Consider the following 24,131-nt stretch of genomic DNA (forward strand, 5'->3'; position numbering starts at 1 on the left):
AAAGAATAGGACACATCTATTTCTAGCGCAAAATGGAAAAATTGGGTTTTTATATTAGTTATCACAGCTGCTCTGGGAAAGCATAGAAAGACAGGCAGGGCTTTAGTAGATAATACGATTCAGCACACAAGGGGAAAACGGTTTCAGGATATTCAACACATGGGCAATGGTAAAGAAAAGCAAATGGAAATTTGTTTTTTCTCAAAATGTGGAAAGAGGAACAGAATGGGAAAATTGATTTTGGGGATCTTAAACACACTTTCAATGGGAAAGAAAATGCAAAGTGGAATTCGTATTCACTGATGCTTAAAATGACAGTCAAGCTCTTGGAAATGGGTAGCTGTTACGCTCACCTGGCTCCCACAGAGGCGTCGATCGGAACTGGACAGCTGCGGTCTCCACAAATGTGATGCGTAGGGCCGAGATGACGGACTGGACTGGCCCACCTAGCTTCGTTTGCTTGGCCCGTAGGAATATTCTTCTGCAAATGGAGAAAGGGAATTAACCAGCCGTGGAGTTGAGCGTAAATTCCCCCCACCCCCGCTGTTCTCCCCACAGATCACCTTTGATGTCCCCTCTTATAGTCTCACCTGATGGTTTGAAAAGATGAGCTCTCCATCCTGCATTGAGCGCAGGGGCGCGTTGATAACCAGTTGCTTCACTGCCTCGAAGGAATTGGTGAGTTCCAGAACAATATTGACTCAGAGATTGCCGCCAAGACACCGTAAGTATAAAGTTCGTAAGAGTTCAAATGCCTGACTTTCACTCTTGTCCGATTCCTTGCAGGTTGCATCTTGACCCTAATGAAGAGTTTCTCGTGGCAACCGGTAGTATTCTGGTAAGGATTTGTATTTTCCAACACAATTCGATAAAAAAATGTCAATATGTAACCTGTTGCTTTCTCCCTTATTCAGGCACTGAGAGAAAGTATGAAGTCTCGGGGAATAATACCTCCAGCGGTAAAATCAGGTAAGTCTATTGTGGTAAGGAGGGTTCCCCTTATTAGTCCCTTTGTTTCACCTTGCTGTCCTTTTATTTCCCCTTAGGGGCCGGGGTTCGGCGAAGATGCAGTGGAAGCTGCGCCGACCCGTGAAGAGGAATAGTACCCCTGGTGGTAAAATCAAGTAAGTCTATGGGGGGGTAACTAATATTCCTCTGTGTATTCCCTTGGCTCACCTTGCTATTCTTGTCTTCTCCTTAGGTGCCGGAGTGCGGCGGGAACATGCAGGAGGATGCGGTGGAATGTGAAGATGCTGCGAAGGCCGGTGAGTTCAGCGCGGCGCTGCAGCAGGCGAGGCGACGCGCATAAATAGCTTCTTTCTACCTATATGAAGGTGCGATGGATTGGGAATTCAGGTAAGGATCAAAGGTATTGCTCTTGTTATAACCTTTTCTCCTTCTTTCTGCCTTTTTCTAGGAGCTCCAAACTCAAGGCGGGCGTGGCAGAAGGCTGGATGCAGACTTGCAGGCACGGTGAGCGTTACGCTGCTGGATGCAGAATAACGCGAAGCCTGTGCTGCTCTTCGGGCGTGGTTTAAATAGCCTTCAAAGTAGTCCCAGGTAAGTATTCCTCCCCAACCCCGGCCGAGTAAAAAAATAGTCCCTAAGTAAAGTAGTCCCTTCCAAGCCTCTTTTGGCTTGGAGCTCTTGTAGCATGGTCTGCATCGGGTAAGTTTGCAGCATGGTCTGCATCAGGTAAGTTTTAATCTATGAACCTGTCGCCTATGGCGCCAGGACTGACTCTCCATATGAGCCTGGCGGCATAGGCGCCAGGACTGGAACCAAATAGCCCCTAGCAGGGGTTGTTGGGCTTGCTTGGGATAACTTGATGCCTGCTTCTGGGGTTGCTGGACTTGGTCTGGGCCCCCGGGGGTAGGCATCATGACAGTAGCTCACAAACGGAAAATCCGTTTTGGGTTAAAATCACAGATGCAATGGTAAAAAAAACAGTTGCAGATGGAAACTCGATTAGCAGGGCACAATTTAAACACAGGGACAAATTTGTTTCGCAGATCACAATGTGATTAATTCATTTGGGCAACACTTTATAACTATAACAATTTGCAAGACACTGGGAAGAGATGGTTGGTTTCGAATTCCAACCATACAAATCCCATGAAATAAATGGGGAAATTAATTGATTTACTTGAAAAATATACTAAGGATTTTCACAGGCTAATGGGGATTCTTCAATGGGGAATTGCTAACATACACAAGCAAATAAGGGGTTCTTCAATGGGGGAAATGACTGAAATACACTAGCACACAAGGGAGGGGATTTTTCCATGTGAAATCTCTATGGCAATGCTGAAAGTATATAGGGCTTATGCAATCTATGGCTTGCTGTATTAATACTTACAGGAGAGGTCTGGACTGGACATCAGGTAGCACCAGGATACTACTGGGACAACCAGTGGGGTCAGTCAAGGATTCCCCCTTTCCTCCAAGGGGTCCCAAGGCAGCTACTAAACCTCCTGACTCCACTGCAAGCTAGGCCTAACTGTACTGTGATGGTTCTCGAGATTTCACCAGCCGCTCACCTCAGGATTTAGTGGGAAAGGTCCTGATTTGAGGCGGGCTTATCTAGTTATAGGGCAAATGACATCACTAATGTGTCATGGTTCCCGCGGAAGGAATTCTTTAATGTCCAATCCTCCACACCCACCTGTGTGCTGATGGGTACAGCAAATGTGGAATTGGTTTGGACTGGCTAGGGGAGGAGACCCCTCCATCATCTTTCTTTGACAGGGGGCTTGGTCTGGTTCATGGACATAGAAATCTTACTGAATGACAAGTGCCCTTAATTTTCATACTTTGACACATATGAAGGCATTTTTAACACTATATTTTACTGCAAGTCAAATGACACTACTTCGAAGTTTGTATTTCATTCCTATGCGGAGCTTTAGTTTTTCCTCATTACCACAGAACTATATCCGTGAAAAATATGGTGCTTGGTGGGCGGAATATGAATCTTATTTTCATCCAATATTGATATATCTCAACTACACAAGGAGGGCCCCATGATGTTTTCATAGATAACTAGTTCAGGTCCCACACAAATTGTTTTTGGGTGACCAGAAAGGCCTGTTTGACACCTTTTCGGAAATCCTACAACATTTATTGTGGGATGAACATTCTTGATTTTATATAAAATCCATTTCTCCCCTTTTACAAAATGTGCAGTCAACTACTCCTTAAACCTGGCCCACACCCTTGCCATTTGCCTGTTCCCAGCTGTGACGTCAAGACAGGGTCCTGTGTTGAGATTAGATTACACATTCCAATAGCTAATGGGCAGCTAATGCAAGTTTCTATGGCAGCTTGTGGGGCCTGGAGAGCAGAACCGTCCTTATCTCGCCACACCGCAAATGAGATCTGTACAAGTATTTAGACTGTAATTTTAAGGGAAACGCAAGTTTACAGACCCCTATTGGTCCCCATGACAACCTAAAGGAAAGAATTCAGTGTCACGTCTGAGGAAATCGCAAGCAGGCCAAAGCCTTTCCTCCTCAGCTGAATTTGACTCTTTACTTGCATTTTCAATTGACATGAACTCTTGAAAGGCACACAATTAATATGTTGAAATATCACTGCATCGTTGTTCCCTGCATACGTTGGTTAAAGGAGGGCACAATAATTACACTTTTTAGAGGCTCTGGTCCAAATCTAGATATGCAGAGTGTCACTCTAGAGGCAAAATTGAAATGTCATTTTGTTAGTTTCAGCCATGAAAAAGGCCTTCATTTTACTGCAGAGGTTTAACCCAGTCAAGCTTCCCAGCATGACAGAAACCAAGTTCATATTTTCAAAATCTTCCATACATTCTGATGAGCATATCTTTAGTTTAAAGGGAAAACAGAATTACTAATTTTATTTAATGTTCATGACAGAAGGCAATCTGCTTCACAGCAAGTGCTGCTCACAATGCTGACATCCCACTGAGGGTTCTGTGGACTGTAGTTTCTGAGAATGTTACTTCAGCTCTCCAATAATTTTGGCAAACCTTGTAATTTGTCTTTCCCTTCTGCCAGGCAATTGGCATTTTTCTGCATCTACATGTTTTGAGGCTCAAATTCACCCCTTTTTGCTTTGAAAGTGCACGGCCTCTTTTCCACATTATTTCGGTACAGGCCTGGGAATTTGGGGAGTCCTCATAACTGACTCTGGCCTTTTTATTTCTTGCATCCAGGGGCCATTTCACCCCACACCACCAGGAAGGCAGAGTTTAAGGAAGAAAAGCAAGGACTGACAACCGCCATCCTAAAATAATCCAGACTGTGTTTTCTTTACAAAAACGTCACCAAGTGTCCCACGTTAAACATAATCCTTTATTTTCTATTTGTAATAAACCCTTTGAATCTTCTATCTTGGTTTTGAGTAGTCTGTTGATCCACGGGATGTGTCCTCTACCATATACATCTTAGGGTGTCAATGAGCTCCTATTTGAAGCAAAACAAGTGCATCTTGGTGAACACTTTGTAGTCGGGAGTGGAACTGTATAATTTGGGGAGAGTTTTTGAAAGTTGCTTTTTTCAACCATTTTTATTGTATCAATGATACACATGAGACCATATACACTCAAGGTGCATAATAGAGAAGCCATCTCCTTTAAATGTGGCATGATCGTAGCATACCTACCTTCCACTCAGTTGAAAGTTGTGGTGCGTAAACTGACCCCCGTCACTGGCACAGGAATGCCAACCTAGCTGCTGAAAGTGGTCTTATAAAATGCAGGTAATTAGGCAATTTTGTATCTATGTAATAATGACTTGACATGCAGTCCTCCTCTATGTCCATAACTAAGGGGGTGTCTAGCCGTTATGTATCTGGACCCAATAACTTAATACTCGTCAAACATTTGGTCCCACTGTCATGCAATACAAATGTAATACAAATGCGCTGATATATATTTTGTTCATGGAACTGGCGATCTTATCTGGTGCCTGTGCATTCTGACAAAGTATTTATTTACTACAAATGATCTCGCAAGCGCATGCTTTTCCCAGATAGAAAAACATGCTATCAATACATATTCCTAGCATTGGCATGAAACCTAACATAAAGAACAAGTTCTTAGAAAATCAATGCATCGCTTTGTCATCTAAAAAATAAATAAACTTGCTGTTATTTTCTAATCTCAAATTTGTATCCTTTAAGGTTCTGGAGAAAAAAAAAACTGTAAATTGATAAATTCCAGAAGTATAACATTGCTTTCACATTTATCAAGTAGGGATAATATTGGTTAAAGAGTTTTCTGAGCAAACTAGCCAATAAATTATAACTCACTTATGTTTAATAAAACATATTTGACTAAATATGTCAACATTTAAAAAACAAACTTGGCATTCATTTGACGTATTAGAATGTGTAGTGTCTTTAAAGGAGTAGGTGTTCATGAGGGTATTCAGTGGAGGAATCCAGTGACTAAGTGCAAGTTGAATGCTTCACTCCTGTGCGTATGACTGTGTCCAATGTATCCGTCCTAAATGCTGGCCTTTGGCATAAAGGTTTATTAACATCACCTTCTCTTTGTGTTCTAGTCACCACTTCTAGGATCTAGGATTTCATCTGGTTGATCTGGTCATGATATTCATTAAAATGTCTGGCTTTATAGGATTTCATATTTTTATGTGACATTTTGGATTTGTTTGTTCCATCTTGTCCTTGCACTATGTTCCGTCTGGCCCAAGTAGTAATTAGCACATGGACAATGTATGCTGTGTGACTCATTTCCCTAAATAAAATTGGGGATAGCAGGTGGGGTGGATAAAGGGGTTCGGGTGCCACCCTGAGCTAGTGATGCAGGACCTGGAGGAGGTATAAAGGGGATCCCAAACCACCCCACCTCCATCACAGCACTGAGGAATGGGGTAGTCACCGGAGTATTCAACCCTTCTCCGTCCCTATGGATGGGCAAGAACCCCAATGGCACAGCCCCAGGAAGGCTCAACCACCCACCCGCCACATGGAATGATGGCACCCAAAGGAGCCAGAAACTGAAGCATGCACATACTCTTCCCTTCCCTTCCTGATATGCAGGAATGTAAAAATGGGAAATTGAGGTACCCTGACATTTATCTCAGTGCTCCTAATATTAACCAATGTAAGAACAGGGGTTGGCAGAGATCTGTAGAATAAATAATTTCCCAATGGTAAGGGTTCCCAGAGAGCCATCTAAAACCTGTAGCCAGACCCTGGCCACTGATTCGGGAAAAGAAGCCTCTGCTGTAAAATAAATAATCTTGCAATATGTTATAGTACCTCGCAAGTGGGGTAAGTACAACTTCTCATGTAACTTTGGGCCCTAGGAAACCAATTTGTAAGATTATCCAGGCTAGCGCGTACCCCACCGTTATTTTTATTATTAGAGCGCCTGGGGACCATTTCAGTTGGTGACGCTGCGCTATATAAGTACCCATAACATAACATACCATTATTCATATTGGAGTATTAATTGAACACATACCTAGTTTTGCAATCGTAGGGGGAAGAACATGGTGAGTGAAGCAGAGAAATAAAGGAGCTGGTCTAACCAGGGAGGGCGGGCAGTTTGTCAAGAATGGATCTACAAACAACCAGGTGAGGAAAGAATGGGGATGAGAATACCCAGTCTCAGGTAGGGTGGGGAAAGTAGAGGGTGTGTGGACCTTTGTGTTGCGGGAGAGGGGAAGATATTACGTGAAGAGTGGGGTCTGGAGCTCCTTCCATAATTGTAGAAGTAAGGGGGCAAGCCTGATGCTGACGAGGAGGTGGTTCCAAACACCTGGGGCATAGTAGGAGAAGGCCTGCCTTCTGTTTCTTTCCTTCCTTCATCGGCCCAGTTAAAGTCTGCACATGTCCTTCTACCGATTGTAGGCCTTCAACTATGCTGTGTTTCTAAGTGAGGTAGCTTGGGGATTTCAGGGTGACAGCCTTGTAGTTGATGTAGCAGGAATGCCTTCCAAAAGGGCATTGTACCAATCGGGCAGAAGAGGACCAAGGTTTGGACAGCAGATCTGAAGGTGATTTCTGGGATGAAGGGCTTGATCTTCCACAGGAGAGAAAGTTGGTACCAAGCTGGTTGTGTCTTCCTTGCTATGTGATGTTTAAAGTAGAGGTGTCGGTCCATGTTAAACCAAAGGGACTGGGTGCAGGTGACCAGCTGAGGGGTGAAGCCTTCGAGGTGCATTGCATAGAGCCAGGTCTGGATATCGGTTTTTCCGTGTTGTGGGTCAGCATTAGGAATTATGGCGGGTCAGATGAAGGAGACAGACATTTGAATGAATTCTTTATTTTAAAGAAAAGGAAAAACACCCAACTTTGCCTAAGCTATGATGGTCCTTGTTGGGGAGAATTTTCTGTATAGGCTAATTTCCCAAACCTAGTGAGTCCCCCAGCCGCTTTGCTGGATTTTTGGGGTTTATTTATTTCTCCTGCTAAGAGTGAGACTCTCTTTCTCCCACTCTTGGGCATGATTTGAGAATGTCCTTTGACTTTGTAATGTGTTTTATGGGCTAAGGGGGCTTTTACTCCATAGGGCTGCATGTATTTTTGGTAAGTGTGTTACACAGCACCCTCAGTGCAGTAACACAGGGGTGTCATAGTGGCCCCCAAACATAGACTCCATACCCTGGGACTGACTACTGTCTCCCAGGGCATGTAAAGTCACCATTGGCTTTACTAGTCTCAAATTGTGAACAGAACCAGTACAAACCATCATATTGTGGAAGTACTGGTAGGGGTAATTAGATTGCCCCTGGGTCTGTTTTCCAAGGGGGCACTGTCCAATCCCCCCCTTGTCGAGTTTCTGGCTGGTGGCAGTGGTTGCCACGCGAAATATTCCACCAGAATATTTCCTATGGGATTTTCCCATTCATTTTAAACGCACCACTTTTTTTGGTGCAATGTTAAAGTTACCGCCGGGTTATTTATTTAATATTTATTCCCCAGTTGTTTTTTTTTGCCAGGACTCGGTTTTAAAATGGCGTTTGTGTTCGCCTCTGTAACTCCAACCCAAGTCGAGCCCTTTGTTCCTCTTTTGGCGGGCTTCTGCACAGAAGCCTCCAAAAGTGGTGCCACTCTGTCTGGGTCTACAAGATGTGTGGGAGGGGGGAAAAGGCACCCTGGACTGAGTTGCCCCGGCAACTCAAGTCGCACTCTTGTGTGATTGGCCCAGTGGTGAGCCGCCCGGCTCACCACTTAGCATGCTTGATTGACAGCTGGGACTGATGAATGGGGGTTTTCTGCATAAAAGCAGGGCTTTGGGGACTAGAACTTCAGAAGTCGCCACAGGACCTAAAGAATCCGAAGAGAGAGAAGCTGAGCCGACCTGCAATGACGACACCACCGGTGGAGCCCTGCTGAACCGACTCGCCACTTCCCAACGACAGAGAAGATCTTCTCCCAGGAGAGCCTTCTTCCTTTGAGCTGGTGGGGTTAACCAGTTCGCCCTCTTTTCGCCTTCCTGGATCGTCTCATGGTTGAATCACCCGTGCCAAGCACCCCGGCGGCCGGATAGCCACGCTTCACCACTACCGCGAATAAAAGGGTAGTACCTTTTAACCGGGAAACTCTGCGGCTGGTTTCTTCCCTGGTAGTGCAACGACCTCCAGATTTCCTCCACGTCGAGAACTTCTCTTCCCCTGGACGAAGCACCGACTGGCACCCGCTGCCAGGAACACCTGACCCCGCTGGAGCTTTCTCACCATTTCAGGTACTGTCCCGCCTGGTCTCCCTTGCAACAGACTGTTCAAGGTGTCCCGTAAATCCTTGACTATCTATCCTGGGGTGACTTTGGACCTGTTAACTAACTTTTCTGAACTGATGTAACTCCTTTTTGAACTATCTGCAAAGACTTTTTAAAGTGTACTTCAACTGTGTGATCTTGGGCACATTCCGCCTTGCCTATGAACTTTTTTCTCTACAGTAGACCCTGCCTTTCTTGACTTGCTGTGGTTCTTTAAAAGTGTTGGTATTGTGTGTTTTCCTATTTCTGCCTTTTCTCTCCCTTTTAACATAATTATTGGAGTGCCATCTTGGTTAAGCGCTCACGTCTGTGTTGATAATAAGTGGTGTTCTTTTCCTAAGACTTGTCGGATAATTAATTAGGGAGGTGTATATATTTCTAGTGACTGTGTTTGAACTTGCTTGACATATTAGTGCCAGTGTATTTTTAAATAAGTAATTATATACTTTTATACCAAAGCTCTGGTCAGTGTTTGCTCGTGCTACTGTATTTTGGTACATAATGTGTATACTCTATATACTGCCTAACTCTTCTTGAGAGAAGTCTGACTGCTCAGCCACAGCTACCAGGTAAATCTGGGTGGTACAGACTGCTACCAATTGGGTTTACTGCTAACACCTGTAGTCTTAACCTTTTTGCAGTGGTCCCCAAGCGAACTGCACAGGTTTCTGCCTAACAGTCCTCTACCTAACCAAACTAAATAGGGTGTCTGTTAGTCCTTAGTGAGTCCAAGTCTGTCTACAGTCCAAAACTAATCTAACTTGGCCCTACCACTACCGGAACAACTAAGGCACACAAGAAGGACTCACTTCCTGTGAACTGCTTTCTCAGCACTTTCTGTTAGTAACAGATTCTCAGTTATCACTTTTATCAAATCAGAGTTCACTTTTCTTTTTCTCTTCTGTCTTGTGCACTTGTAATCTTATTACTTTAGTTCTCTCTTTTCTCTTGGAATCTCTTGTTACACAAACTTGAGTCCCTCTTGGTTCAATGTCCAATCCTTATATGGTCTAGGATGACCAACACTGTTCCAATTACAATTCTCACTCTTCTCCAAGTCTGGTATGTCACTTGGATGAGTATGAGTATCCCAGTAATGATTTTCACTTTTCTTCCAAACTTGTGTTTCACTGGGACGAGGATGAGTAGCCCAGTGTTGATTCTCACTCTTCGTCCACCCTTTTACCTCACTGGGACGAGCACGAGTAGCCCAGTGATGATTCTCCCTTCTTCCATACTTGTTTCTCACTGCGAAGAATATTAATATTAATATTCCACTTGTTATTTATGGTACCCTCCCCGGGTCTTCTGCTCTCCCAGTTACCTTCTTGACTTGGGGGTTGCATCACCGGGCCTGTCATTCAGATGGGGCTTGCTTCTCCTCTTGTCAGGACGGTGTCTTCGCTAGCATGTCTCCTCCCTCTTTGGTGCCTAAGTGGTCTCGGCACCTCGTATCTCAGCACCTCGTATCTGCGGTCACGCCACCACTGCCCCAGGGCAAAATAACAACCAGGCACCTGGGGCAGACAGGAAGCAGGGACTCAAGGCTGAAGGAAGGGACAAGGAAACTGGTCAGGAAGAAGGTAAGGCAGGAAATGACCAAAGGGAGGCTGAACCCCAAGGAGCAGACAGGAACAGGAATCCAACCCACAGCCAGGCAGAAGGGGACAAGGAACAGGAACCCTACCCAGCAGGGCAGGGAAACAAGCAGGAGCAGCTGAGCGGGTCAGGAAATCACAGGAGCGATGCAGAGGGTCAGGAACCAAGCCGCGTTGAGACGCGACTAGTTCCTGACCCGACCGCATAATAAGGAAGTCCATGTGAAAACGAGGCCAAGCATACAACGCCTCCGCGCGTGTGCCTCCGGTGCGAAAGCGAGGCTTGCAATGCAAGCTTTGCACCGCCACCCAACTGCGCATGCGCGGAGCCTGGGACATGGCGAAATGCGCCTGCGTGAGGCGGCGTTCCAGGCACGCACGGACCCCACCAGCGATAACAGGGGTAGAGCCTCCAGGGTCGAACAAGACCAGGGGAACCCCTCAGGGGGCTGCCAACAGGTAGGTGGTGTCCTAACAAATAGTCTTGGAAGCGGTTAAGTATGCCCTAATATTGGAACAGGCAGAACAAACATAAGAGATTCACTTTAAAACCGGTTTAATAATGTATCCTAATAGTTGTTAAGGGTCAGTATCGACTGGTAAATAGCTATCTGGATCATTCCATTGCCTATGCCTGGTAAAGTCTGTACCCTACATTATAACTGTTTATCTCACTATTTGATCATTACCGCTAATTAATACACAGGTGTAAATGTCACCACCATCACCATCAAAAACCTACTATCAATTAATTCAAGCATAAACATTTGACTCCCTGCTCCCAGTTCAGATGGGCCTGCCTTTGGCCTGGGCAATGAATGTCTGTCTCCCACTTAAAAAAACACTCACGTTCCGCATCTCCTTAATGAGCAAACGGACCATGGCCCACTTGACCATTGATATAATCCCTCTGGAGATTTAGAGCACAACTAATTATTGTGATGGTTTATCTGGCCTCTGCCCATTACTGCAGTGCTTCTTCTTTGTTCACAAGTGGAAGCGCCTCTCTGTAACAAGGCTTCACCTTCAGCCTTCGTATGAAATGATGCATGTGTTTAGGTTGCTGTGTGTCTACATGAGTGTGTAAGAAGTAGATTTGACTCTAATTTGCTGTATAATTTTCAAGTGTAGGGAAAGCATTGTATCACAAGTATGACACTGGCACAATGGATACAATTTGTATAACCTGTATTGAAAATTTCGGGGTCTGGAGAAACTATTAATTTACCCTAGAACTAAGATGGGAGTAGTCTCGACCATTAAACCATAACAAAACAGTCCTAGTAGCGTCGGGCAAATCAAAAGGCCTATGCTAACAAAACCTAATATCTGCCCTATCTCTTATACAACAAGTGTAAAAAGGATAAACTTATGCAAAAGAAAAAATCAGTGTTCAAAGGAATAAAGGTAGTTGAACCAGCTCTCCTCACGTTAGACCACATGGAGTAAGGCTGTCCTTGTAGGCAGTGTGGCAGACTCTAGCTCAGTTTCTAACACTCTAAGCAGTTCCAAACCGTGGAATGAAGCCTGCCTGGCCTTACACGTTAAAGTCTTTTTCTTGACTTTCTGCCGGGCTCGGTCCTTACAACACACAGTTCACGAAGGTCCCCCTCTGCGTGTTCAGAGTTTATAGCACACAATTCACGAAGATAGCCCTGTGCCGGGCTCAGACCTCTCATGTCACAGTTCAGCACAAACCTGCAAGGGGGCTCCCTTCCCTAAGTTTATTGTACTTCGGGTCTCCCTCAATCGGGCTCGGACCCTTTTCGAAGACTTTCAAATCTGCGTGGTGCTTTTACCAGGCCACCGCAGGACCTCTTCTACTCAAAGTTTGCGGTTACTTTCAGTGTCTGTTTGCTTTATGACTTCAAACAATGTACCTTTCATGGAGACTTTCAAATGGGCTACCTCCTTTTGCCAGACCACTCTGTTACTTCGCTGATCTCATAGATGCTTTTTAATTCAAAGTTCATTCATAGGTCTGCCTTTCTTTGCGTCTCATCCACACACGTGCAGCCTTCACTTGTGATATAATGTTGCTACTTCATTCACTTTAACACACACTGGTCTCTCACTCGTTTGCCAACTCACCGGCTGTGTGCGCTTCTTTCTTGTTTCGCTATTTTCAATTCACAAGTCAAGGTTAGTACAACAGGTTTGGCCTTGCCTCCCCAACTCTGCCGTTCACCCGGGAGGGTCGCTGGTGTCCTTGGAACACAATGCAATCTTCACTTATGGGATCTGGCCTTCCCCACATATCTTTTGCGGTCTGTCGGAGGCAACAACCTCCAATAAGGGATCCTTTGAGTTTTTGGCCCGGTGCTCTCGTCTCTTGGTCTGTTGCTCTGCTCCAGTAAGTGTGTCTTCGTCCCAGAGGTTCTGCTCCTGTTCTGCCTTGTTCAGAGCGTGTCTTTAGGTGTTGCCTTTTATTCATGTGAGGAGAGCTAACTGGTATCAGGTGTATGCACTTAGTGTAAAGTGCCTGACTTTGCCTGACCCGTTTAACGGGCATGTCCAGTATGATGTGAAAGATAGTCTGGGTGCTATCAGTCATCCTCTTTCTCGGCCCAGTGTTTGTGGAAAAAGGGGGGGTTGGGACTTTGGAAAATCATATAAAATAGGATGGGGTAGATGAACAAAAAAGGGGGGAACACCGCGTCTCGCCCTTGGCTGCATCACCCCCATTCCCCGAAGACCACTCACCCAGGTGATCCTCCCTCACTGGTCCACCCCAAGGGTCTGAATCCAAAGGCGATGGCCGTGCCCTGGCCACCTGAGAGAGAAATCCCCAGTGAGTAGCAGGCGAGACACGCTCTGGTTTCTCACACAAGCTGTTCATTTTTGTTATTGTTTGTTAAAAGAAAATGTGGGAATAAAATTGTTGGAAACCAAGCCCTTTGGAATGTGACTTGTTATCAGCAGCTGCATACGTCCCAAAAAAGAGAATTTCAGCCTGTTGTAATTCAGGAACATGTTTTTCTGTAGTTTTTAAGATCATATTTAAAAAATATAATGGAGAAAAACACAGACCATGGCATGTTGGTTTGTATTTAGTGTCCCAGGATGCTAACGTTTTCGATTGTTGGTTTTTCCTAAACTACTTAATTATTGTAAATCTGCGTATGTTAGACTCATGTTTATTAGACTCATGTAATGACAATTGCCATAATGTGTATATTTTATTATTGTGTATATATAGTTGTAAAAGGTACATAGATATTCAAAAATCCAAAGAAATTAAGAAAAGATTTCATAGAAAGATCCAAATAACAATAAAGAAATAAAAGGAAGATTCTTGAGTAAATTAAAATCACATCACAATAAATGTTTATACTGATAACAAAGTTTATTTATTTTACACTGCTGGAGGGGCATATAACCTTGTAAAGATAATGGCTTTGAACCCCTGTTAAACGTCTTTTGAGAGAAAACCTGATCAACACTAGTTTTATACATGTGTTTTCTTTTTTTTTTACAGTGTACTTTCACTGAAAGACATCTGAGAGTTGTCAAGAAGATGCTGAGGCATTATCAGCATGGCATTGTATCCTTTTTAATATGTGCTCCTGAAAGTATATATTCTTATTTTGAAAACTATTTAAAAGTGTGCTTTTATCTATATATTGGATATATATGTTTTCATAAAATGTTATGGTGAACAACTTCATTGTTTAATTTATTAGGTGTACACTGTGTCCAGGGTTGGACTGGGAACCAAAATTGGCCCAGAAATGTTTTTGAATGTGACCCTATATCACACCACTATGTATGGTATACGTTTAAAAAATAATGGGTGCAAATAGTGATCTTTAAAACATTTGTGTCCCTATATACTGATTAGAAAGTATTTAAATATAACAAAAAAATCAGATATTTGTTAGGAGTGAAGAAAAACATACTGGAACCTATATAACAAATTGTTTTCTTCGAAAGAATTTGGAGGATTAGCAGCAATGGAAGTGGATGGGATGACTAGGATATTAGGTAAGGAGCCCAGAAAATGAGGGTACCTGCACAAGCGGCCCATGATGTAAAGGCCCATGGGAAATCTCTTGAGTCCCCTGTATGCCAGTCCACTACTGACTGTGTACCTTTTTTCAAATCACATAAGTGCAGGTGTGGCATGCTGTAGTAAGGAGTCGGTCAAAAGGGTGACATTTCCAATGTGATCTTTATTTAAATAATAATGAAAGCCTAAGTTTCCCTATCCCTGAAGGGTTTTCTCTGCCTAACAAAAGGATAACTGGGGTGCTTGTCGTCTGTTTGGTTGTCAAACTCAGTGTCCATCCTCTGTCCAAAGTAGCCTACTCTAGCCCTACCACTACCAAAAGACATTGTCATAAATAGTTCCAGGAGAATGTCTGCATTCTGCTGGTTCATAGGGATCAGCCCTATGGGCGTGCTGCTGATTCAACAATTATGTGGGAAACCAGGAAAATGACTCCCTTCTCCTGGTTCAGTTGGTTCCGCCACTGGCTATCTTTAGATAACTTCCTGCAACAGTTTTTATCAACCTGTGCAATCCTTCCCAGGATTCCCTTAGGGCTTCCTTAAAGGTCATACACTCCTTTTGTTTACAATACAGTTATTCCTTGCCTTTCTTTATCTTCTTCCTGTTGGTGAGAACAAGGGGAACTGTTCCCATTGTGTTTTTGGTCCTTCTAACACCATCACTCGTGGTATTCTCTAGCCTTAGTGTTCTTCTTGAGGCTAAAGTGTTGAGGGAGACTACTCCCGATATGTTCTCTTTTAATCTCTTTGACAAAGCAACTGAGATGAAGACGATCACTTGTGATGTAATCTCCATACTTGGAACATCTGTCACCACTCTGGAGATGAGGGAGTTTACTCCCAAGGCTTTCTTTCAATTCAATATTTTTAACACCACTACAGAAATGAGGGAGATTACTCCTGATGCCTTCTTCACATTCAGCACCCTTCCCCAATCATCTACCGGGTCTCCTGTGACTCCCATTACCTCTTCTCTGGTAGGCACACGTGAGCTGTTCTTCCGGGATGTTGGGTCACTGTGTTCCCACTGGAAGCTCTTCTTGCTTCATGTTACACTCCCTGCTACCATGCCTTTTCTCCCCGGTGTTGTTGCAGTTAATGGACTGCTCGGCCCACCTCTTCCAGGTAACGCCATCGTTGGTCAGTTCCCAGCTTCCAGACATGCCTACTCTGCGTTGGCCTGCGAAGGACTCCTGCAACCTGCTGTCAGTGTCCGACCGACTGGAGGTTCACTTCCCCAATGTAGCTACTTGGTTCCAGGTTCACACTTCTTGGGTCTGCCAGACTTCATAACTGCTTTACTCTTCATTGAGTCATTCTCCATTTTTATGTCATAGAGCTAGACCATAGTCCTTTATTTGTGTACATTGTGTATTCTTAACGCCTCCTCTGGGCCAACTCTTCCCAGTACCTTCTGTAGTTGGCAAAAGAGTAGTTTGCATAACTCAAGATGGCTTGCGATCAGACTGTATGTTTATTTTACATTTCCCTGTCTTGGTGGTATCAATTCGTACGGGAAGAAAGGAAGGAGTGTTGCAATAACACAAAGTAATGCTTTCATATTTTTTCTCAGCAGACTTTATGGGTTTCATGGGCTCAAGTGCAAAAGGGTTAGGGAGTTGTATCACAGAACCAGAGTCCTTATCCCCATGAGGGGAGTCTCTCCCTGTGAGGTCCCGCTTTCCGCCACCCTTAAGGGGAATGTTGCATATTGTGCTCACCTCCTGAAACACCAAATCCGCTGCCTGACTTCCCGGTGCTACCGGGACATTACAAGTCCCGGTGGCACAGGAAGTCAGGCAGCGGGTTTGGTAACTCCCCATGCCTGTGGAGTCCCATAGGACTCTGTGGGATTGGGGAGACTGAAGCACAGGCACCGTTGCTAACTGTTGCTAACGGTTATGGTGCTTCTGTGAAGTCTGCTTGCAGGGTCCATTGCGCCCAGCAGACCCTGCCGGGCGTAACGGCCCCTGGAGGCAGACTCGTAGTGTGGCGGTCCAGAAACAAGAGTGCCGGTAAGCTTACCAGAACCCTTGTTTCCAGACTGCCAATCTTGGAATGAGGCCCGTTGTGTAAGACAGTGCTTTATGTTCATGCCCTGTGAAATATATATTCTAGACCCTGCTGTTAATGCAACTCCCAGCCAATTGCTTGTCTTTACAAACGCTATGTATTTTGTACCTTTTTTATTTTTTGCAATGAAAAGAAATTCAGACATATATATTTTTACACACACATAAAAAGCATCAGTTGACAAATGGGATCTATATGCCTTAACCAAGACCAACATATATAGCCCTGCAGTTAACACATCAAATCACTTGTGTAGTATTCTTGTTGGCACAAAAATCACTTTTCCAACCCTACTTGTAATGCTGTTTAACCAGGTGTATACATCCTATGCTTTTAGTGGTATAGAAAGATTCCTTCTGTGTATCGCAGCATTGCAGCATGCTAAATTCCATTAAATCAGTGCAGGAACTTCTTCAAGGGGGAAACATTTGCTGATCACATAAATACAAAAACAGGTGCACAATCTTTCCTTTCAATTTCATATGGGAACAGCCTTATGTTTATGTCCCAATTTCACCCTATGAAAAACGGTGCTGTCTGGATCTTGCACTCATTGATGGCAAAGTACTCTCATTTAAGGGAAAAAAGCATCTGCACGATGAATGGCATCCCTCAACAGAGGGACATTTTGAACATTGAATCAGTAATGAGTGGAAGTCTGTTTCCTGTAATTGTTTGGAGGTTACCAAAATGTTGTAATCGATCTCTGCATAAGTAAATGGCTATTGTGAAATCAAGTGGTTTAACAAGGCCAGTAGTCTGACCTTGTAAAGAGGGGTACAAACTATTTCTGCTGGGATTAGTGGGAGAGTAGAACCTGTAGTCAGCACTCAGGCTGTGAGCAGAGGAAGAGGTCCCAACCCCTATTCACTCCTCTGGTGCCTACATACATGTTTTCAGACCACTAGTATCTTCTCTAGCCATACCTCTTAGACTGAGAACCTGTCAGCTGTTCTCTAAGCATGTCAGAACAGATGAAGGCAGCAGTCCTGAAGAGTTGCTCAATTATGAAAAGAGTCACCTAGAGGGAATGAAGAAAGGACACTGCTGTTGCTAGGAGCCTGGACCCACGACGGTCGTACAATGCGGGAGAAGAGAGGCTTTGTTCCTGTGCAGGGATTTAGCACAGTCTGCGGAGCTGCAGGTGGAAGTCTCAGAGACCGACCACAACCTCTGAGGCTTGCTCAATGGACCAGAAGGGAAGTGGGAGAGAATAGTGAACCTTCCTCCAGGAATAACAGAGTGGAGGCCACACAGATTGGGGCGCTGGCAGCCCCACCAGTTGGGACTCCCACAATGGCCTATCACGGCCACCCATTTTGGAGGTTGGAAATGGTGCCACAACTCCAAAACAGGAGATGAGAACTCAATGTCACCCTAGACCAGCAGGGAAAAGATGGAAAGGAAATCCATGTTCCTCTCCTCACCAATTTACTGGGTGATTTGGATGGAATGGAACTTGCAGTGGGAATGCTGGACTTCAGTTGCCACTCTTTATTTTACACAAAAGGCCCACATGAGAAAAGCGGGTTGGGCATAGCCCGCTTCTTCTAACTTCTCACACAAATGCACCCTGGGAGGTAAAGACAAGGCAGTATTTCACAGGGATAGCTGCACTTTGGTTTAAGGCGCTCTATAAATTAATAAAAACAAATACAATAAGGGCAGAGGGATTGAGATTTAAGCAGGGGACAGGAAACGGGAAGTGTGGGTTATCCAGGTGAGGTCAGTAGTGTCAGTGGAGGTGGACCAAGAGACCAACAGGAGGAAAAAAGGAGACGTGCCTTGTGGAGGAGATTATTGTGATAAGTGATATGGTTTAGGAGTGATAGTGGTCCTGCAGTAGAAGTGTGTGTTTGTTTGTGTATTTGAGAGACACGTGTATAGAGAGGATAGTGCGCGGTGTGAATGTGAGAAGACTGATCCAGAGTGAAAGGAGGGTCGTTGAGTAGGAGTGTTGGCGTAGAGTAGGAGTGTCGGGGGTAGCAGGGCAGTGGTGGAGGGTAGTAGGAAGCAGAGCGGGTGGGGTGGTAGCATCAAAGAGTGGAGGCAGGCGCCATGGGGAGTGAAACATCAGAGGGAAATTGGACCGCAGGAGGAGCAAAGGGAAAAGGAGCAGGTAGAGTAAAAGGGGAAAGGTAAGCACTCCTCAACTCCATTAAATACCGACAACCGGCTAGGATAAGGACAGCTTTGAAATCCCTGAGGGAGTTTAGACAGTCGACACTTAGACACCTATAGCCGAAGGTAGCCATTACGCAATAGGAGTGACCATTCAGTAGAACCAACCAGGGTTATGAACGCCTAGGTTGGGGAGAAAACCCCAAGGAAGACAAGAAAGAGAGGAAGGGCGCCCTAGGGCCCACAAATATTGCACCATCCTGGAATCTGAGTGCTTTTGTGCTACCTGTGACAGTAGCTATGAAAATGGTAACCAATACAACAGTGTAAGAGGATTTCTCTTGAAGGATGCCATTAAAATCACTTCTGGTTTGGTTTAGAAAGGGTTTATTGAAGTCCAAAAGACAAAACATAAATTAACGTATAGACAATTACAAGTAATAAAGTTAGGGTGGCCACTGTTTGCACCATTGGCTTGAATTAATTCGGTATTTCATTTACATGAATATTATCTGGAATGCCATGAAATGGTGGCAAAGATTCTGAAGCAATGCTTTATTAAAAATTAAATATCTTTTCAAGAGTTTAGTACTGGCTAGTCAGGAGGACTTCTTGAGAGGTTTTGAAATATATGCTCTTAGACCGTTTTATGCTGACAATAATGATCATCATGACTCATACAGCTTTGCGTATAAAAAGAAAGATAATATAAAATGCACAATTGAAAATGACGGTCGCAGGCTGGCTACCTTTGGTCAAGAACCAGCCAGCTGGTCCTGGCTGGCCTTCCAACTCAAAACATCACTTGGGAACAGATCAGGCTTTGGAAAAAGAGGAAATTAGTGTGTTAAATTGGAACTCACAGGGGCACAATAGCTTTTTGGGAAAGTGAGGTTAGAAATAAGTTAATCTGCCACGATAGTGCTTACTCAAGCAACCTGGTTGTGGGTGGTGCCAGTCTTGGATGGATTCACACCACAGGTAAAAAATGCAAAAGAGGTCAGAAGGGAAGACCCTTTGGTGGCCTTTAACAGCAGTAAAGAAATGTCAAGGGAGATCTTGCTTAAAGAATAATATTATGTGAGGGGTCAGCAATGTGAGGCAGACAACCTTTGGATGGTTGTTAAAAATATGCCATTTTATTAAATTATAAATAAAATCAGATGCCTCACTATCCCTACTGTGACGAGGGTTTCCCTGCCTAACAAACTAAAGGGAAACACTCCAACACAGGATGCCTGGCCCCACACCTAAACATCAAATACACAAAGAAAATATATGGCAATTCAAATAACATCAACAATGATGCCTCTTAGTAATTTAGGTGAACTCCCTTCCCTAGGTTTCAAAGTAAATTCAGATACAGTGTTCAACAAAAAGAAACAAGGAAATCCATGTAGCTAATGCAGTCTCAATTCAGTTCTTGATGTTCTAATGTCAAGGTGAAGTTTTTGTTAAGCAAAGTTCCAACAACGGCAAAGCTTTTCTTCTTGGTGAAATAAGGACTTTTAACTTCCTCAAAATAGCATTGATGTTATTCTCAGCTACAATGTTTTACCACCACTTCCAGTTATCCAATAGGAATTGCCACAGTTCAAAAGAAATACAACTTCTGTAAATGTTAAACACAAGTCTTAATTATCAGTTAATGGCTCTCTTTATACGATTAGGAGTCACAGTAGGTATCCTTGTTAGGATGACTTTCCAGCACTTCTACTTCCACTTCAACAACTTCAACCTCTTCAAATGTTTACCATGAGGATATACTCCTTGGCCTCATAGTATTCCAGCCTCATTTGTGTTGCTGAAGTCTCACATCTACTGACAACCAAATAGACCACCACAGCTGCAGTACTTTGTGACTTCAAACATGTTATGACAGGATTCATTTTCAGGTACTTCATCACCTTCAGATAAGAAGACAAGGCACTCTTCTTCTGAACAGAGGGGCAGCCACTTTGCCTTTCTTGTCTGCCTGTAACCATGCGCCACGACAACTTGAGTATTTTGTCAACACCTTCAAATAAGCAAGGCACTCTTCCTCTGTATATCCCCTTTCCAAAGGGACAGACTCTTTGCCTCTTATTTGTCTGCAACCAACAACAACCTATCATTGCCTTTGGAATACACTTCTCTCTTCCGTCTACAGTCTTTGGCAATGTATGTTGTATCCTTCTCTTCCTCATCACCGAGCATGGCTGTTGCTGTTGTTCCCTCTCCCCCACCTAGCAGCAGGATACTTGCACCATCAGGGGAGACCTTATTTAAGGTAAGCCCATCATGGCTAGAGCACCCATTGCTGTGCTACGATCGTGACCGTGAGTGCTTTCTTAAATTTCACTTTCACTTAGTGCCTCTGATCCTCTCCCTGCTGTCACGATCCATGCCCCTGACCTCGTCAGGTATAACATCCCCCTGGCAGGAGTGAGGCTAAAGCCCCTCACACTGGCCCCAAGGGCCTTAAAACTCCATCAGAAACATACACAGTCAGTCGTGCCGCCTTTGGCGCCAGGCTCATTATCAAGAATAAAGTGATATCAGTTTTGGACCTTAATCCAACTTGGAGGCCTATTACACAGCTCAGTTCTTTAGAACCAAGCCATGCGGTCTAGTTTTTTGGGTGTGGCTGGGCCTGGAACTACTTGGCCTAGAACTACTTTACCTGGGCCATTTAAACCACACACAAACAGCAGAACACTCTTCGTGTTATTCTGCACTCCTGCAGCGTAATGCTCACCGTGTCCAGCTCCTGCTCATCTGCTTCTCCGACGGCCCGATCCTGAAGCCCTAGATCTGGATTCCATTAATAACCTGGAAGAAAAAGAACAGCATTAGCGACCAAGAACCTGTGAAGTAACTGGTCTTGAATCCATCCTGCGCTTCGCTTACCTTGCCCATCTCTGGAGTTCGCCGCAACCTGCAAAGGTAAAGAAACAAGGACAGCATTAATAACAATTCTTACCTGGGCAAGCAGCGAGTCCTGACATCACCCTGCACTTCTCTTACCTCGCCCACCCCGTGGTTTCACTGCAACCTGCAAGGGAGAAGGAACAAGATCAGCATTAACAAAGTACTTACCTGGGCAAGCAGTGCTTCGATCGCTCATCACTCCGGAACATCACCACAACCTGTACAAAGAAGGGAAGAGAACACAGGTTAGCAATTAACACCAAATAACTCACCGTGGTCTTCGCCATCGGCGCGGTAACTCTGATATCGCAACCATCCCTGTGAAAACAAAAAAGAGACATTGTTAGGGAACAGCATAGATGCCGAGAAGACAGAGAAACCAGAGGGAAAGAAAGAGACAGAATAAAGACGGAAAAGACATTATAACTCACCTGGAAGACAGCAAGCAAAGCCGGAATCACAGCCGGTCTGGACCCGACATAAGGTCACACGGACCAGTGAAGCAACCAGGTCCATGGAACGCCCACACCAACCACGCGCCCCTGCATAGAGACACAGGATGGATAGTTCAACACACAAAAACCTAAGGTGAGCAATAACCCCCAAGGGAGGGGATTTGGACTGGAGGAAGGTGGGAGTCCACCCATCACAGAATCTGTATCTTAACCCTCCATTCTCCTGTTATAGGCGCTACCCAATGTCTGGAACATAACCAAGCAGAGAGGGGTCCAGGATAGCTCTTAGACCTCCATCCAGTATCGTGTGGTGCCCCCGTGGATACCAGGTGAGCGTAACACTGCTATCCTGACCTCCCTCCCCTTCCACTATGGTGCTCTCAGTCTCCCCTATTTTTTCAAACTGTTTCTCCATCTCCTACCCTCCCTCACAAAGTCTGGAAAGAAGAAACTCAGAAAGGCACTCCTAAAATCCAACCCAGGCCTGCCCATCTCAGACACATACATCAATGCTTCCTACAGACAAACTATCACTGACATCCTCTTTGCTGTTCCATCAGCTAACCTATGGGCCCCTCATATGGTCTCTGTCCCCTCCCCTTTCTCCTCCTCACCCATTACTGGCGACACTAGATGGGAAGTGCTCTTGGCTCACTTCTCATCTTCCAAATGCACCATTAATGTTTATCACAATGGCGCTATCATGGCCCAGGGCTCTCAGCCCAACCTTCTCCTTCTGGACAAGCATCTTCATTCCCTTTTCAACTTCCCTCCCACCCCTCCTTCCCTCACCCCCCCACGGGTTGCACTGCACCCCTGTTTCCTCCCTCGCAAATCTTTTAAAGGGGGCCACCAGCTTCATTTGTCTACCCTCAATTCTCGCTCTGCCATTAAACACTCCTGACATTTGTCATCTCCTTGAAGACCTTGACGTCCTCGCCCTCACTGAGACATGGTTCAAGTGCAGCTCTGTCACTGCTTTTGACTCTCTTCTACCTGAAGGCTACAAGATCATTTCCAACCCCAGACCTTCCTGATCTGGTGGTGGAGTGGCTATGATATTCCCTCAGTGGGAACCTACCTCCATCATCTCCACTCAATTCTACTCTTCCTTTGAAAGCGTAGTCTGCAGGCTGACTGTCTCTCCCTCTTTCTCTATGACGCTCGCTACCATCTACAAACCCCCCGATCCTTCCTCCCTTTTCCGCTCGGAATGGGCCGACCTCTCCTCCTCTCTTCTTGCCTCCTCCCCCAAACTTATCATCCTTGGGGACTTCAACATCCACCTCGACTCCCATGATGTGGCCTCTGCTCTTTTCCACAACCTCTGCAACACTCTCTCCCTCACTATCCTCTCTTCTGGCCCAACCCACTTTGCAGGCCACACCCCAGATGCCTTCATCTCATCAGACACCCCCCTTTCCAGCCCCTCACTACCCCTCTTTCCTGGTTCAGCCACTCCCTCCTCTCTGCCTTCCTTGACCTCCCCTGTCCAGTCTCCTCCCCCGTGCTGTCATTCTCCTTCTCCATCATTCGACCGATGAAGTGCGTGTCAGTTGCTGCCTTTGCTTCTTCCTTCATCCCTCCCCCATCCCCTGCTCTGGACTCTCCCCCGACTCTGTTCTATCTAACTTCCATCTCAATATCACCAACACCCTGGACGTCATTACCCCTGTCATGAGGATCCGCATGAAGCATGCCTCCAAATGCAACTCTTGGTACGACTCTGACTTAGCCGCTTTGAAACCAAAGTTCAAAGCAGCAGAAAAGAAGTGGCAGTCATCTAGCTTATCTCCTGACAAACTGGTCTGCCGCCTTCTCCAAAGGCAATACTGTCTTTCTATCTGCTCCAAGAAAAGAGCTCATGTCCAAGCTTGCATCTCTGGAGCCACTAACAACACGGCTGAACTCTTTAAAATCTGCAAGGAACTCGCTAATCCTACCGCAGTCTCCTCTTCTCCTCCTCCCTCCTAGGCCTTATGCTCCACACTGGCCTCCCACTTTTCCTCAAAAACTCTTGACATCCTGTCATCTGCTCCCTAGTTTACTGTCTTGGCTGACCTCTGCAACCACTCATTTGCCACAGGCTCTTTCCCTCAACCCCTCAAGGACTCCCTTGCGCACCCTCTCCTAAAAAAGCTGTCTTCTGACCCCTCATGCCCGTCAAACTATCGACCTATCTCCATCACCCCTTTCTTAGGCAAACTCATGGAGAAGCTGGTCATTCCCCAACTG

At 45.0% G+C, this 24,131-nt stretch overlaps 1 protein-coding gene across 1 annotated transcript in view; it reads left to right on the forward strand.

Moving 5' to 3' along the window:
- CFAP69 (cilia and flagella associated protein 69) overlaps positions 1 to 24,131 on the forward strand; it is a 1,486,345-nt gene that overhangs the window by 248,621 nt on the left and 1,213,593 nt on the right. The window contains exon 3 of the mRNA XM_069648365.1: positions 13,805 to 13,870. Within this exon, the coding sequence (XP_069504466.1) occupies positions 13,805 to 13,870 (66 nt within the window). The remainder of the gene's footprint in view (positions 1 to 13,804; positions 13,871 to 24,131) is intronic.

Source organism: Ambystoma mexicanum, chromosome 2q (genome assembly GCF_040938575.1).
Source record: "Ambystoma mexicanum isolate Mex_15411 chromosome 2q, UKY_AmexF1_1, whole genome shotgun sequence".
NCBI lineage: Eukaryota > Metazoa > Chordata > Amphibia > Caudata > Ambystomatidae > Ambystoma > Ambystoma mexicanum.